This window comes from Taeniopygia guttata, chromosome 35 (genome assembly GCF_048771995.1).
Source record: "Taeniopygia guttata chromosome 35, bTaeGut7.mat, whole genome shotgun sequence".
Lineage (NCBI taxonomy): Eukaryota > Metazoa > Chordata > Aves > Passeriformes > Estrildidae > Taeniopygia > Taeniopygia guttata.
The window spans coordinates 4,365,360-4,380,078 of NC_133060.1; the positions used below are offsets into that span (position 1 = coordinate 4,365,360).

Here is a 14,719-nt window from a genome sequence, read left to right on the forward strand (position 1 = left end):
GCCCTGCAAGGTGCCACAACCCCGGCACGGGGGGAGCGGGAGGGGACAGGGAGGACAGAGGGGACACCACGGGGTGGCAAAGGGGACAGGAGGGCGTGGCAGGAAGGAGGGAAGGGACCGAGGGTGGCGGGGAGGGGGAGAGCAGGGGATGGCAGAGGGGACGAGTAGGGCAGGAGGGGGAGTGGCAGAGGGGACGAGGGGGTGACACAGGGACAGAGGGGACAGCAGAGCCCTCCAGGGAGGGGACAAATGGGACCCTGGAAGGGCACAGGGGCCACGCCAGGAGGCCACAAGTGCCACCAGGTCCCTGACACCTCCCCTGTCACCTTCCCAGTGGCTGGAGGCGCTGGTGGCCGTAGTGGCCACACCGGGTGAGGTGGCAGCCACCGTGGCCGGGCCATACAGGGGCGTGCGGCGGCGCGTGTCCCCGAAATCCCTGAACGCGGGCCTCAGAGCTTCACCTCGCACCTCCGTAGGACCCTGAACCACCACGCTGTCACCTCGCTGGGCCGGGCCCTGGCCGCCCTCGGGGCCACCCCTGGGGCCACCTGGGTTGATGTGAGAGCCACGGGCAGCGCCTGGCAGGGGTCGGCTGAGGTGTTCAAACACAGACGGGCCGGCTGGCCAGGGAGGCCACCGAGCTCCACGACGTCTGCAGGGACGCGGCCACCGCCGAGGCCAGAGCTGCCATCGCCACCTGCTGTGCCTGGTAGCTGCAGTGGTCTTGGTGGCCCCAGTAGCTGTGCAGTGGCCGAGCGGTGCCAAAAAAACATTGAGGATATCCTGAGGCTGCTGCAGGGACAGTGATGTCACCGCTGGGATGTCATGGGTGCAGATCACTGGGGAGACTTGTGGACACCTGAGTGCCACCAGTGCCTCATGTCCCCGGAGCCTCGTACAAGGGAATTTGGGGGGGTCCTTGTGCCACCAACAGCGCCCCGAGTGTCACCAGGACCGGCCCAGCCCCTGTGTGTAGGTCGCTGGTGTCACCGGGGTCTCCCTCTGTGTCACACGCTGCCCTCGGGCACCCACCGGGACCCACGAGCACTGGGACCCCTCTCCGAGCACTGGGACCCCCAAACTTCACCGTCCTTGTGCACCTGAAGCCTCCCTCAGGACCCCCCATCAGGCATCAGGACCCTCAGGTTTCCCCTCCCCCCTCCTCAGTCACCGGGACCATCAGAGCCCCCCCTGAATTACTGAGCACCAGGACCCCCCCTGCATTGACCCTCCCTCACTGAGCACCAGGACAGGAACCAGACCTCCCCCCTTGTGCACCGCCCCCCCGAGCATCGGGGCCGGACCCCCCTTTGTGCCCCCCACCCATCACGGGGGTTCCACACCGTCCCCTTTGACCCTCCTGGAGCCACAGGACACCCCTGGAACAGCTCCAGGACTGGGGGGGCCCAGGAGCCAGAGTGGGGACCCTGAGCACTGGGGGGGCACAGAGGGGTCCCCAGCACCGGGGGTCCCTTCAGGCTCAGTCCTGTTCCCCCCCCCCCCCACATTGTCACCAGGGTTCCCCCCACCCCCGAATTTACCGGGCCCCCCCTGTGCCCCGGGATCTCCCCATTCGCTGCCGTCCCCCCCGCTTCACCCACCCCCAAAGCTCTGGGACCCCCCGAGCCATGAGCCCCCCCGCAGTGTGCCAGGACCCCCCACTCACCTCCCAGCCCCCATCCATGGGACCCCCCCTCACCGCCCCCCACCACCAGGACCCCCCAATCAATGAGACCCCGCACACTCACCAGACCCCCCCCCACTCTCCACACCCCCACTCTCGGCACCCCCCGGGCCCCCCCATTGATTGAAACCCCCCGAAACGTCCCCAGCCCCTCCCCCTCGGCCCCCGAGCCCCCGGGCCTGGTTGGGGCCAGATTGGCTCCGCCCCCTGCCCGCGCTGGCTCCGCCCCCTGCCCGCGCTGGCCCCGCCCCCGGCCCGCGCTGGCTCCGCCCCCGGCCCGCGCTGGCCCCGCCCCCACCCGCGTTGGCTCCGCCCCCGGCCCGCGCTGGCTCCGCCCCCGGCCCGCGCTGGCTCCGCCCCCGGCCCGCGCTGGCTCCGCCCCCGGCCCGCGCTGGGCGGAGCCTGTCAAGAAACGCCCCTGTTTTGCAGCCACGCCTACAGAGGGGCGGGGCCGAGTGGTTCGCCCAATGAGGAGCGATGGAGCAGGGAGAGGCGGAGACTGCGAGGGGGCGGTGGGAGCAGCAGCCAATGGGGAGCGGAGAGGGCGTGGCCTGAAGGCAGGAAGGGGCAGCAGTGAATGGGCGCGGAGGGGGCGGGGCGCGGAAGGAAGGGAAGGTGGGCGGGGCCTGTGCGAGCAGCGAGTGGGAGCGCGGGAAAGGGGCGGGGCCACGAACGGGACCGTGGGAAGGGCGGAGGAGGAACCCATTGGGGGCGTGGCAGGGGTTTTGGGGCTCCGGGGGTCCCAAATGATCCCAAATCCTGCTGGATCCCAAGGAATAACCCCAAGGGATCTCAGGTCCTAAATCGTGGGTCCCAGAAAATCACAGATCCCAAATGCTGCTGGATACACGAAACCAATCCCAAGCAATCTCAAACCCTAGATCCCAAATCCTGCTGGATTCCCCGGAATAGTCCCAAATTATCTTAATTTCTTCATCCCAAGCAATCCCAAAATTACCCCAAATCCTGGATCCCTAGCAGTGTTAAAGTCCAGATCCTAAATCCTGATGGATCCCAAGGAATAGTCCCAAATGATCTCAAATCCTGGATCCCAAACAATCCCAAATCCCAGATCTCAAATCCTATTGGACACTCAAAACCAATTCTAAATGCTCTCAAATCTCAAATCCTGGATCCCAAAAAGTCCCAGACACCAAATGCTGTCAGATATCCCAAATCCGATCCTAAAAGATCTCCAATCCTGGATCCCCAAATAATCTCAAATCCCAGACCCAAAATCCTGCTGGATCTCCAGAAACAATCCCAAAAACCACTTCCAAATCAGGGTCCTGGCAGGGGAAATCAGAGCCCTGGCTGGGGTAAATGGGCCCTGAGGGGGCCAATGGGGTCCTGGAAGGATAAATGGGAGCCCTGAGGGGTTCAGTGAGGTCCTGAAAGGATGAAAGGGGGTAAATCAGGGTCCTGGCAGGGGAAATCAGAGCCCAGAGGGGTCAATGGGGTCCTGGCAGGTAAATGGAGCCCTGGAGGATGGATCCGGGCCTCAAGGAATTAAACCCAACCTGGAAAAGGGTCCCTGAGGTCCTGGCAGGGCCAGTTCTGCCCCTCGGGGGAGGATCAGGGTGTGGGTCCCTCCCTCCTCCAAGAGCCTCAACGCCCTCAGCCCTCAGAGCTCTGGCCACAGCCTCTGGATGGAGACAGGGATGGAGCACAAGGTGGGAACCCCAAAACCCCGGGGTCACCCCCAGTGGGTACCTGAGGGGATCTGGGGGGATCTGGGGGGGAATTGGGGTATTTTGGGCCAGTTTGTTGAAGTTTGGGAATCCCCAGGGCCATGGGTGCGGCCAGAAGGGAAAAGGGAAGTGGAAAGTTCCGGAGTCTGGGGAGTTCAGAGGGGCCTGGGGAGGGGGAAAAGAGGGGTGGGACCCCCCAAATTCCAGGGAGGATTCAGGAGGAACCCCCTAAATCTCACCTGGGTACCTGAGAAGCCCAAAACCTCCCTGAAGCCTCACCTGGGACACCTGGGAAACCCCAAATCCTTGGGAATTCTCACCTGGGAACCCCCAAACCTCATCTGGGAGCCCCTTGGGACCCTCACTTGGACACCTGGGACCCCCCAAATGCTCACCTGTGCATCTGAGAAACCCAAAATCTTTGGGAAATCTCAACTGGGAAGCCCCAAATCCCTGGGGAACCTCACCTAGCACCCCCAAAACCTCACCTGGGGCCCCTCCAATCTCTTGGGAGCCTCACCTGGGACCCCCCCCTTGCCCCCTGTGTCCACCCTGACCCCCCATGCCGTGTCCTCTGGATGTCCCCTGCTCATTTGGGATCCCCAAAACCCGACCTGGAACCCCCCAAAATCCTTCCAGGACACCCTAAAACCCTTCCAAGGCCCACAAAGCCCCTTCAGGATCCCCCAAACCCCCCCCCCCGTGCTCCCCCTACTCCCCAAAAACCCCACGGGGGATCCCCAGAACCCTGCCTGATCCCCAACCCCCCCCAGAACCCTCCAACCCCTCCCCCACTGCCCTAATCCCCCTTTCCTGTCCCCAGGTGTCCCCCCCTGCCCTCCCCCCTGAGGTGGACACAGCGGTGGCCGCGCGGCGCAGGGCCCTGGTGGCCCTGGTGGCCTTGGCCAAGGCCTTGGGGACACCGGACAGCGTCCCCGCTGCGCTGGCCGAGGCCGAGGCTGCCCTGGGCCAGGCCCAGGAGGCTCAGAGGGGTCTGGAGAGGGCCCAGGAGGCTGCGGTGGCCCCGGCGGTGGCCCTGGGAACCCTGGGGGACGAGGACGAGCAGTGGCTGCGGCAGCTCGGGGCCGTGGCCAAGGCAGCGGCGGCGGCGCTGGAGCGCGAGGAGAGACGGGCACGGCGGTGCCAGCGCTGGCTGCGGGCTGGGCATGGGCTGGCCGTGGGGCTGATGGTGCTGTGCGGGGCCGTGTGTGAGTAAAAACCTGTACGGACCAGTATAGACCAGTATGGACCAGTATAGAGCAGTATGGACCGGTATGGGGCAGCATGGACCAGTATGGGCCAGTATAAGTCAGTACGGACCAGTTTGGATGAGTTGGGCTCTGGGCCGGGCACGGGCGGGCTGTGGGGCTGATGGTGCTGTGTGGGGCTGTGTGCCAGTAAAAACCACTATGGACCAGTACAGACCAGTATAGACCATTATAAACCTGTATGGACCAGTATGGACCCATACAAACCAGTACGGACCAGTATAGAGCAGTATGGAATGATAGGGACCGGTATGGTGTAATATGGACTGGTACAGACCAGTATAAGCCAGTTCAGACCAGTATAAGCCAGGTCAGACCAGTATACATCTTGATAGTACACTGCAGCTGTACTGTGTGCTGTGGGTCAGACCAGTATAGACCAGTATGAGTATCAACAGACTTCCCCCTGCCTGGACCCGTACAGACCAGTTTGGACCAGTATAGACCAGTATGAATATTTACAGACAAGTAGAGACTTCCCCCTGCCTGCACCCGTACAGACCAGTTTGGACCAGTATAGACCAGTATGAATATTTACAGACAAGTAGAGACTTCCCCCTGCCCTGACCAGAGCAAACCAGTACAGACCAGTATGAGGCACTGCAGAGCAATGAGGATCATTATGGATCAGTAGAGAGCAGTGGGGACCAGTTCAGACCGGTATGGACCAGTACAGACCAGTACAAATATCTACAGACCAGGAGGGACTTTCCCCTGCCCTGACCAGTATAGGCCAGTTCAGACCAGTATAGACCACTATGGACCAGTGCAGAGCAGCAGGGGGCAGCAGGGGATGCAGGGAACCAGTACAGACCAGTTCAGACCAGTATGGAGCCCTACCAACCAGTAGAGACCTTCCCTGCCTCAGGATGGGGGCACTGGGATGGAACTGGTGACACTGGGATGACTCACGGGGGCAATGACACTGGCACGGTGACAGTGGGGGGGACACTGAGCTGGTGACATTGGTATGGGGACAATGGGGTGGTGGCACTCAGGTGGTGACAGTGGGACAGAACTGGTGGCACTGGGGTGGCGACACTGGGATGGAACTGGTGACACTGGGCTGGTGGCACGGGGGCAGCCCTGGGGACACCGGGGTGGTGACAGTGGGATAGACTGGGGTGGTGGCACCGGGCTGGAACTGGGGACAGTGGGAGGGGATTGGTGACACTGGGGCAGGGAGAGTGGGACAGGACTGGGGTCACTGGGAGGGGACACGGGGATGGGGACATCAGGAAGGGACTGGGGACACTGGGACAGGGTGAGGGACACTGGGGTTGAACTGGTGGCACTGAGCTGCTGCTATGGGTGGTACTGGTGACACTGGCATGTGACATAGGTATGGGGACAATGGGGTGGTGGCACTGGCGTGGAAGTGGGAGCAGTGAGCTGGTGGCACTGGGACAGGACTAAGGACACTGGGCTAGAACTGGGTTGGTGACACTGGGCTGGTGGCACTCGGGTGGTGACAGTGGGACAAAACGGGTGGCAATGGGTTGGAAGTGGGGACACCGGGACAGGACTGGTGGCAGAGGCACAGGGACACTGGGATTGAACTGGTGCCACCGGACGCGTGGCACTGCCGTGTCCCTGGTGCCACCTGTGGGGTGTCCCCGTGTCCCCACAGTGTCCCTGGACTCGGCCCGTGCCGCCCTGGGGGTGAGCGAGGACAGCCACCTGCTGCTGGCCCTGGCCACGGTGGCCGTGTCCTGCGAGGTGGCCTGGCGGGGTCTGGGGACATCACGGCGTCACCTGGCCACCGCCGCGAGCCACCAGCAGGACATGGCCCTGCGCCTGCGGGACCGTGCCCGGCGGGTGGCAGCTGCCAGGGCCAGCGCCGAGGCCGCTGCGGCCACCAACGAGGCCACTGCAGATGTGCTGGGGCGGCTGGAGGAGGTGACACAGGCACTGGGGACGTTGGTGACCGCTGTCACCCAGGACAGGGAGGTGACACCTTGGGGGACACAGGGACAGGGCTTCCCCAGAGCTGCCCGGGCACTTGGGGACATCCTAGTGGGCTTGGGGACATTGCGTGAGGGGCACGAGGAGGTGACGCTGAGGCTGGAGGCGGCCCAGAGAGCGCTGGTGGGGCAGGGATAGGGACAGGGTGGGGACACTGGGGTGACACTGTCACCGCTGGGGTAGGGGGACACTCCGAGGGACATTGGGGACAACCCCGTGTCCTTCCCTTGGGGACACCGGGACCACCCTGAGGTCCCCTGTCCTGTTTTGGGTCACCACGATGTCCCCGATGTCCCCACAGGACCCCGGCATGTCCCCAGAGTCCCCAACAGGACATCGGGGGGGACACTTGGGTCTTGTTGGGGACATGGGGGGGACACCGGGGCCATGGGGGGACCCTGAGGGCACATCGGGGTCCCGTAGGGGACATGGGGAGGACATTGGGGACCCCGCCCGGGCCGCTCGGGGGGAGGGGGGGGCGGGGACGTCACCTCGCCCTGCCCCCATCCGGCCGCGCCACTTCCCGCGTGTTCCCCGAGTGTCCCCCGGGCCTGTCCCCCCTCCCCGCCAGCATCTCCCGGAGTGTCCCCGCAGTGTCCCCGCGGCGTCCCCGGAGTGTCCCCAGCGGCCATGGAGCCCCGCGAGGTGCGGCAATCCCGGGGGACACGGGGGGGCGGCGGGGAGGGGGAGGGGACAGAGGCTGGAGGGGACCGAGGGGGGCAGAGGGGACCAGGGGTGACACAGGGACGGGGGGACAGCAGAGCCCTCCAGGGAGGGGACAAAGGGGACCCTGGAAGGGCACTGGGGCCACGCCAGGAGGCCACAAGTGCCACCAGGTCCCTGCCACCTCCCCTGTCCCCTCCACAGCTGCTGGAGGCGCTGGTGGCCGTGGTGGCCGTCCTGGGTGAGGTGGCAGCCACTGTGGCCGGGCCCTACGGGGACGTGCTGCTGGCCGTGTCCCCACGGTCCCTGCACACCGCCCTGGGGACCTTCATCAATCACCTCCGGGACACCCTGGACCACCAGGCTGTCCCCTCCCTGGGCCAGGCCCTGGCCGCCCTCGGGGCCACCACAGGGGCCACCTGGGCCCATGTGACAAGGGCGGCCAGCGCCTGGCGGGGCCCAGTGGCCAAGCTCAGGGATGGCTGGGACCGACTGGCCGGGGAGGCCATCGAGCTCCGCGACGCCTGCAGGGCCGCGGCCACCAGGGAGGCCACCACAGCGGCCACTGCCACCACCCTGGCTGGGGATCTGCAGGTCAAGGCCACACAGTGGGGGACAGCCAGGGACAACCTGGTGGCCGCGGCCCGGCCGGTGCTGCTGGCCCTGGACAAGGAGGAGGCGACCTCAGCGCTGGCTGCGCATGAGGCCCGGGTGGCAGCGGCCACCAACAAGGTGGTGGCGGCCACCAAGGCCACGGAAGAGACCGGGGTGGCCACCAGCGAGGCCAGGGCAGCCAGCAGGAGGGGACAGCGGGCAGAGGTGGCCCTGGAGCTGCTGGAGCGCTTGGTGGCTGTGTGTGACAAAGCCACCACGTTCCCCCGGGAGCTGCAGCGCCGGCTCGGGGACATCGAGGCCACCCTGAAGGGGACAAATGAGATGTCCCCCGATGTCCCTGCGGCCTTGGTGGCCGCGGTGACTGAGGCTGAGCGGCTGTGGGAGGCCAGCGCCCGCCTGGCCACACGTCACCTGCTGAGGACACTTGGGGACATCCGCAGGCTCCTCTCAAGTTGCCATGGTGGACCCGGTGGCCGCACAGTGGCTGAGAAGTGCCAAAGAGCCATCGAGGACATCCCGAGTCTGCTGCGGGGACAGTGATGTCACTGCTGTGATGTCATCGGGGTGGTAACATCATCAGGGACATCACTGGTGTCATTTGTCCCCGCCCCCTATCTCAGGGTGGGATTTGAGTCAAATTTGGGGAATTTTCTGAGAGTTTTCATTAAAACTGCCCCAAATCCTGATGGGGATTCCTGGGGTGACATCACTGGGGACACTTGGGGACAGGGACCAACCCAGCAAGGCCCAGTCACGTTCGGATGCTGTTTCCATGGTGGTGGGGACACGTGGAGTCCTGAAAGGGAAAACAGGGTCTTGAGGGGGAGAGTTGGGTCCTGGCAGGGGAATGAGGGTCCTACAGATGTCATTTAGGGTCCTGAAAGGGTAAACTGGGGGGCCAAGGGGGTAAATGGGGGTCTTGGCAGGTTAAACGAGGGTTGTGAATTCCATCTGTAGGACCCCATTGAACCCTTCAGAGCCCTCATTTACCCTTCCAGGACCCCATTTAGCCCCTCAGGGCCTTCATTTCCCCAGACAGGACCCTGAGCCCCCCACTCTCAAGGCGACATTTCCCCTTCCAGGACCCCAATTACCTTCCGGGACCTCATTCACCACCCCCCACCCCAGGCCCTGCCCCCAGGCTCCGCCCCAAGCTCTGATTGGTTGGATTGGAGAAAGGGGCGTGGCCATTGAGGTGGAAACCGAAATGGAGAAGAGGGGGAGGGAAGACGGGGTAGGGACACCCCAAAAATGAGACCAGGCTCCCCCAAATTCCAGGAATTCCATGGGAACCCCTAAAATACTGGGAATTACATAGAAATCCCCAAAAGTGGGACTTAGGACTCCCCAGATGCCCCAAACTGGGATAAAAAAAAATTGATTTCCCAAGGAATTCTCAGGTTTTAATGTCCCAAATTGGCATAACAAGTGTAATTTCCAGGAGATTCCTGGATTTTAATGCTTCAGATTGGGATAAAACGCTGATTTTCCAGTGAATTCCCTTTTTTTTCCAGCAAAACCCCATGAATTTCCTGGAAAGTCAACTTTTAATCCCAATTTGAGGCATTATAAAATCGGGGGGTTTGGTCGTCCTGGGGAGGATTTGGGGTTCCTGAGGGAATCTGGGAGTTCAGGAGGGTACTGGGGGGGATTTGGGGGGTCCTGGAGGACCTCAAGGGGTCCTGGGTGGGGTTTGGGAGGTCCCAAGGGATCCTGGAAGTTCTAGGACGGCTTTTGGGGAATCCTGGGGAGGATCTGGGGGTTCCTGGAGGGTTCCAGGTGGGGTTTGATGGTGGCCACTGTGCTGCAGATGTGGCACGTGGTGGAGCCGTGTTTGCAGATCCTGCAGGAACTGGAGGGGGATGGGGCTGGCTGGGGTCATGGGGAGGCACTGCCATCATCATGGAACGTTCATGCTCGTGACTGGTCATCGGCATTGGCATCGTCACAGAACCTTCATGGCCGTGATGGGTCATCGTCGCCCTTGTCAAGGAATGTCTGCGGTCATTAAGGGTCATCATCGTGGAATGTCTGTGATGGTCGTGATTCCATGCGTGGCCTTGATGGGTCTTCACCGTCACTGTCATCATCAAAGATGGGTCCATCCGTGGTCTTCAAGGGTCCATCCATGGTCTCGATGGGTCTTTGCCTTCGTCATCATCATCATCATGGACCGTCTGTGGTTGTGAAGGGTCTTCATTGCCATCGTCAGTGACCATTTGTGCTCATGAAGGGTCATCATCGTTGCAGAATGTCCATGATGGAGATGAGTCCATCCACGGTATTGATGGGTCTTTTGCTTTATCATCATCATCATCAGCCACGGACATGAAGGATCTCCATTGTCATCAAAGGCCAACCATGGACATGAAGGGTCTCCACTGTCATCAAGGGCAGTCCATGGTAGTGAAGGGTCTCCATTGTCATTATTGCCATCACCTGTGGTCCGAATGTGTCATTGCATGCCAACCATGAAGGAGAAAGATCTTCATCATCCTCCTCTCCCTCCTGGACCCTCTGATGTGGCCCTGCGGCTCAGTCACGGGGGAGAAGAGAAGGACCCTCGTCATCAACGCTGTCATCACGGGGTTCCCACGGCAGTGAGGGGACAATCCATGGTGACATCAGGACCATCCATGGTGACACTGGGACGGGACAATCCATGGTGACAATATGACAATCCAGAGTGACATTGTGACAATCCATGGTGACAGTGACCCTTCCTCCTCCTCCTCCTCCTCCTCCTGGGCCACCCACGCCACCACTAAGGAGCTCCTCCAGCTCCACATGGCCACCACCACAACCCTGTCTCTGCCATCCCAGAAGATCCTCAAGGTCCACGTGGAGGACAGCAAAGATGACAACAATGATGATGACAGTGACAACAACAATGAAGGCCCCACACAGATCATGTCAGACGACACCAGTGCCCCTCCGGCCATGCTGCTGGACCCGCCCGCCATCTTCTACATCAAACCTGAGCTGGCCACCACCACGGTGACCACGCCGGACATCCCTACACCACCCAGCTGGATGCCGGTGGACCCACATGGCAGCAAGCTCCCGTGCCGCAGTGGCCACAGGGCCCACGCGCCAGTGAGGCCCGGCACCACGCCGGACCACGGGAAGCGCTTGGTGGCACAGCCCAAGCACAAGCGGCACATCCGGCTGGGCCTGGGCTGCGGCCGCTCCTGCTGACCTTTGGGCTGCGGCCGCTCCTGCTGACCCTCAGGCTGTGGCCGTTCCCCTGCGGCCGTTCCCGCTGACCCTCAGGCTGTGGCCATTCCCCTGCAGCCATTCCCGCTGACCCTCAGGCTGTAGCCGTTCCCCTGTGGCCGTTCCTGCTGACCCTCAGGCTGCAGCCATTCCCCTGTGGCCATTCCCGCTGACCCTCAGGCTGCGGCCGTTCCCGCTGACCCTCAGGCTGTGGCCGTTCCCCTGTGGCCGTTCCCGCTGACCCTCAGGCTGTAGCTGTTCCCCTGTGGCCGTTCCCGCTGACCCTCAGGCTGTAGCTGTTCCCCTGTGGCCGTTCCTGCTGACCCTCAGGCTGTAGCTGTTCCCCTGTGGCCGTTCCCGCTGACCCTCAGGCTGTGGCTGTTCCCCTGTGGCCGCTCCCGCTGACCCTCAGGCTGCGGCCATTCCCCTGCGGCCGCTCCCGCTGACCCTCAGGCTGTAGCTGTTCCCCTGTGGCCGTTCCTGCTGACCCTCAGGCTGTGGCCATTCCCCTGTGGCCGTTCCCGCTGACCCTCAGGCTGCGGCCGTTCCCACCATCACCAGTGCCTCCAGCTCAGGCTCCACTGGGAGATCACAGCAAACACAGAGGGGCCCAAGTACAGCCAGTGACCGGGCTAGACCAGTATGGACCACTATAAAACAGTACAAACCAACAGGAACCAGTACAGACCAGTATAAATCACTATGGAGCAATATGGACCAGTATGAACCAGTGATGGGTCTGTGAGTGACCACTGCAGCTCCCAGATGAGTCTGGGGCTCTGGTCCCAGTTCAGGCTCTGGTCCCAGTTTATGCCAGTTCCCAGTTTAGCCCCTGAACTGGTTTGGAGGCACTCACAGTTCAGTCTCTACTGGTTCAGGCCCAGTTCCCAGTTTATCCCAGTTCAGTCTCTACTGGTTGGGGCCCAGTTTCCAATTTATCCCAGTTCCCATTTTAGCCCCTGTACTGGTTTGCAATCACTCCCAGTTCAGTCTCTACTGGTTCAGGCCCAGTTCCCAGTTTATCCCAGTTCAGTCTCTACTGGTTGGGGCCCAGTTCCGCGTTTAGCCCCGCCCCCTGCATGCCCAGCCAATCAGCGCTCTCGTCATGAGCACAGCAGCCAATGGCAGCACGGGACGGGCGGGACTCCTGTTACCATGGGAACGTGCAAGCAGTGTCTCCATGGCAACGGGTGAAGGCGCTTCCGGGTTTGGTGTTCCCGCCCTGTGCTGCTCTCGCCCAATCAGCGCTCGCGGGGCGGGGCGAAGCAGCCAATGGCGATGCAGAAGGGGCGGGAGCAGCGTTGCCATGGGGACGGCCCGCGTGGTCGCCATGGCAACGGGGGCAGAAAGAGCAGGAAAAGGTTAAAAACGGGAATAAAAACCCGGGATTGGTGTGGGCTGGGAGAGACCGGGGGCCCTGGGGACAGCAGGGACCCCTTGGGGACAGCGGGACCCCCTAGGGACACTGGGACCCCTCCGGGATGGGCTTGGGGCCTTTGGGGACTTCAACTGACCCTGCCAGGACCCAACGGCCCCTCAGGACCCTGAACTGGGAGGGACTGGGAGGGACTGGGCTGTCCTCAGCGATGTCCCCATTGTCCCCATGTCTGTCCCCAGCTGTACTGGGCGCTGTGGGTGGTACGGGGGACACCCTTGGGACACTTTGGGGGGTGTTGGGGACACCTTTGGGGCACTTTGGGAACAGTTTGGGAGCCCTTGGAGACACTGGGAAGGGTTGAGGACAGTTTGGGGACACTTTGGGAGCTCTTGGGGACACTGGGAAGGGTTGAGGACAGTTTGGGGACACTTTGGAGTGTTGGGGACACCTCGGGGACACCTCGGGGGAACTGGGGACATTCCTGGGACATTCCTGGGACATGTGGAGGAATCTCGGGGACACCTGAAGGGCATTGAAGGGGTTGGGGACACCAAGGAACCTCCTTGGGGACATCGGGGACTCTTTGGGGACCCTCTGGTGGTTGTGGGGGCTTTGGGGACATTGGGGGCTGGGCAGGGACAAAGTGACACCGAGCCAGGGCTGGGGCAGAGCCGTGACATCATCACCATCACTGTGACGTCATCACCATCATAGTGACATCACCACCACCACAGTGACATCATCTCTGTCCCCACAGTGCCACCGCTCCCTGATGATGTCACCTGTGTCCGCAGTGATGTCACCGGTGTGCCCAGAGGGGCGCTGGCACCGCGGGGTCCCCGATGTCCCCAAGGATGGCGGCACCGAGGGCCTGGAGCTGCGTCACCAGTGGGGCCAGGGACACTGCGGGGACACGTTGGGGACACTTTGGGGACACATTGAGGGAACACTGAAGGCACTGGGGACGTTGAGTGACATCTGGGGACACTCAGGGACACTTTGGGGACACTGAGGGACATCTGGGGACACTCTGGGGACAGTGAAGGGACACCTGGGACACATCTGGGAGCTTTTAGAGGACTTTGGGAAGGACATTTGGGGCCATTGGGGACACTCAGTTCTGCAGCAAGAAGGTCAGCTTGCTGTTTCTGTATGGAATGTGCAGCTCCTGCGGAATTTCGGGAATTTTGGGAATTCCAGGGAGATCCCAAACCCTGGATCCACCCCCAAATCCCAAAGTTTGGGTTCCCCAATCCCATTTTCCCATTCCCACCCCACTTTTCCATCTCCTCCTCCATTTTCCCACCCCAATTCCCATTTTTATCCAATTTTCCCATTTTTATCCCATTTTACCCATCCCAGTCCTCATTTTCCCATTTTTGATCCCCTTTTCCCACCCCAATTCCCATTTTCCATCCTGTTTTTCCCATTCCCCATTTTCCCTTTTTTCATCCCATTTTCCCACCTCCCATCCCATTTCCCCCACTCCAAGTCCCGTTTCTCCATTCCCACATCTCTTTTTTCGCCCCAAACCTCACAAATCCCATAAATAATCCCCCAAATCCCATAAACCCCCAAATTCAGGTTTTGTCGCCACCAAACCTCGTTGCAGAGGGTGCAGAGGCTGGAGCTGATGGATTCTCCCATTTCCCCATTCCCAAATCCCAGAAATCCCCCAACTCCCATAAATAATCCCCTAAACCCCACAATGACCCCATAAGTGTCCCCATAAATCCCAAATTTCCCTTTTTTCACCCCAAACCTTGTTGCAGAGGGTGCTGGTGCCCAGCCCCAGGGCTGGAGGCTGGAGCTGATGGATTCTGCATTTCCCTGTTCCCAGCCCCCATAAATCCCACACAAACCCCACCATGACCCCATAAATAACCCCACAAACCCCAAATTAGTTTTTTTCACCCCAAACCTTGTTGCAGAGGGCGCTGATGACCAGCCCCAGGGCACTCAGGCTGGAGTTAATGCTTTGTGTCTCCCGAAGCCGGCTCCCCACGGATCCCGACTTCTCCAGGCGCTCTGAGCCCGCCAGGTCCACCAGGGTCAGAGAGGCTGCGGGGAAACGGAGGAAAATGGGGGGAAAAATGGGGGGAAATGGGGAAATAACAGGGGAATAATAGGGGAAAAATAGGGAGATAATGGGGGGGAAATGGGGAAATAGAATGAGAAATAATGGGGGGAAATAATGGGGATAAATGAGGGAAACAATAGGGGGAAATGGGGGGAAAAT

At 61.6% G+C, this 14,719-nt stretch overlaps 2 protein-coding genes across 6 annotated transcripts in view; one reads left to right on the forward strand and one right to left on the reverse strand.

The window, feature by feature from the left end:
• LOC115493118 (carboxy-terminal kinesin 2) overlaps positions 1–14,719 on the reverse strand; it is an 87,808-nt gene that overhangs the window by 64,689 nt on the left and 8,400 nt on the right. Inside the window, exons 8-9 of one of the 4 annotated variants that reach the window (XM_072921187.1) lie at positions 14,402–14,541; positions 10,620–13,383 (exon numbers count right to left, since the gene is read on the reverse strand). In XM_072921187.1, coding sequence (XP_072777288.1) covers positions 14,451–14,541 — 91 coding nt within the window. In that variant the 3' untranslated portion in view covers positions 10,620–13,383; positions 14,402–14,450. Of the gene's footprint in view, positions 1–10,619; positions 14,542–14,719 lie in introns of those variants that run through there. The other 3 variants (XM_072921186.1, XR_012052565.1, XM_072921185.1) reach the window with 3 other exon arrangements.
• On the forward strand, positions 3,203–8,572 carry LOC140681392 (uncharacterized). 2 transcript variants are annotated; one of them, XR_012052563.1, is made up of 4 exons: positions 3,203–3,357; positions 4,199–4,583; positions 6,274–7,253; positions 8,327–8,572. XR_012052563.1 is itself a non-coding variant. In XM_072921180.1 (2 exons), the coding sequence occupies exons 1-2, from the start codon at positions 7,239–7,241 to the stop codon at positions 8,424–8,426; spliced, it is 966 nt and encodes a 321-aa protein (XP_072777281.1). In that variant the 5' UTR covers positions 6,750–7,238; the 3' UTR covers positions 8,427–8,572. The 2 variants fall into 2 exon arrangements, 1 of the variants encoding a protein (XP_072777281.1); XM_072921180.1 differs by lacking the exons at positions 3,203–3,357; positions 4,199–4,583 and having other exon boundaries at positions 6,750–7,253; positions 7,476–8,572.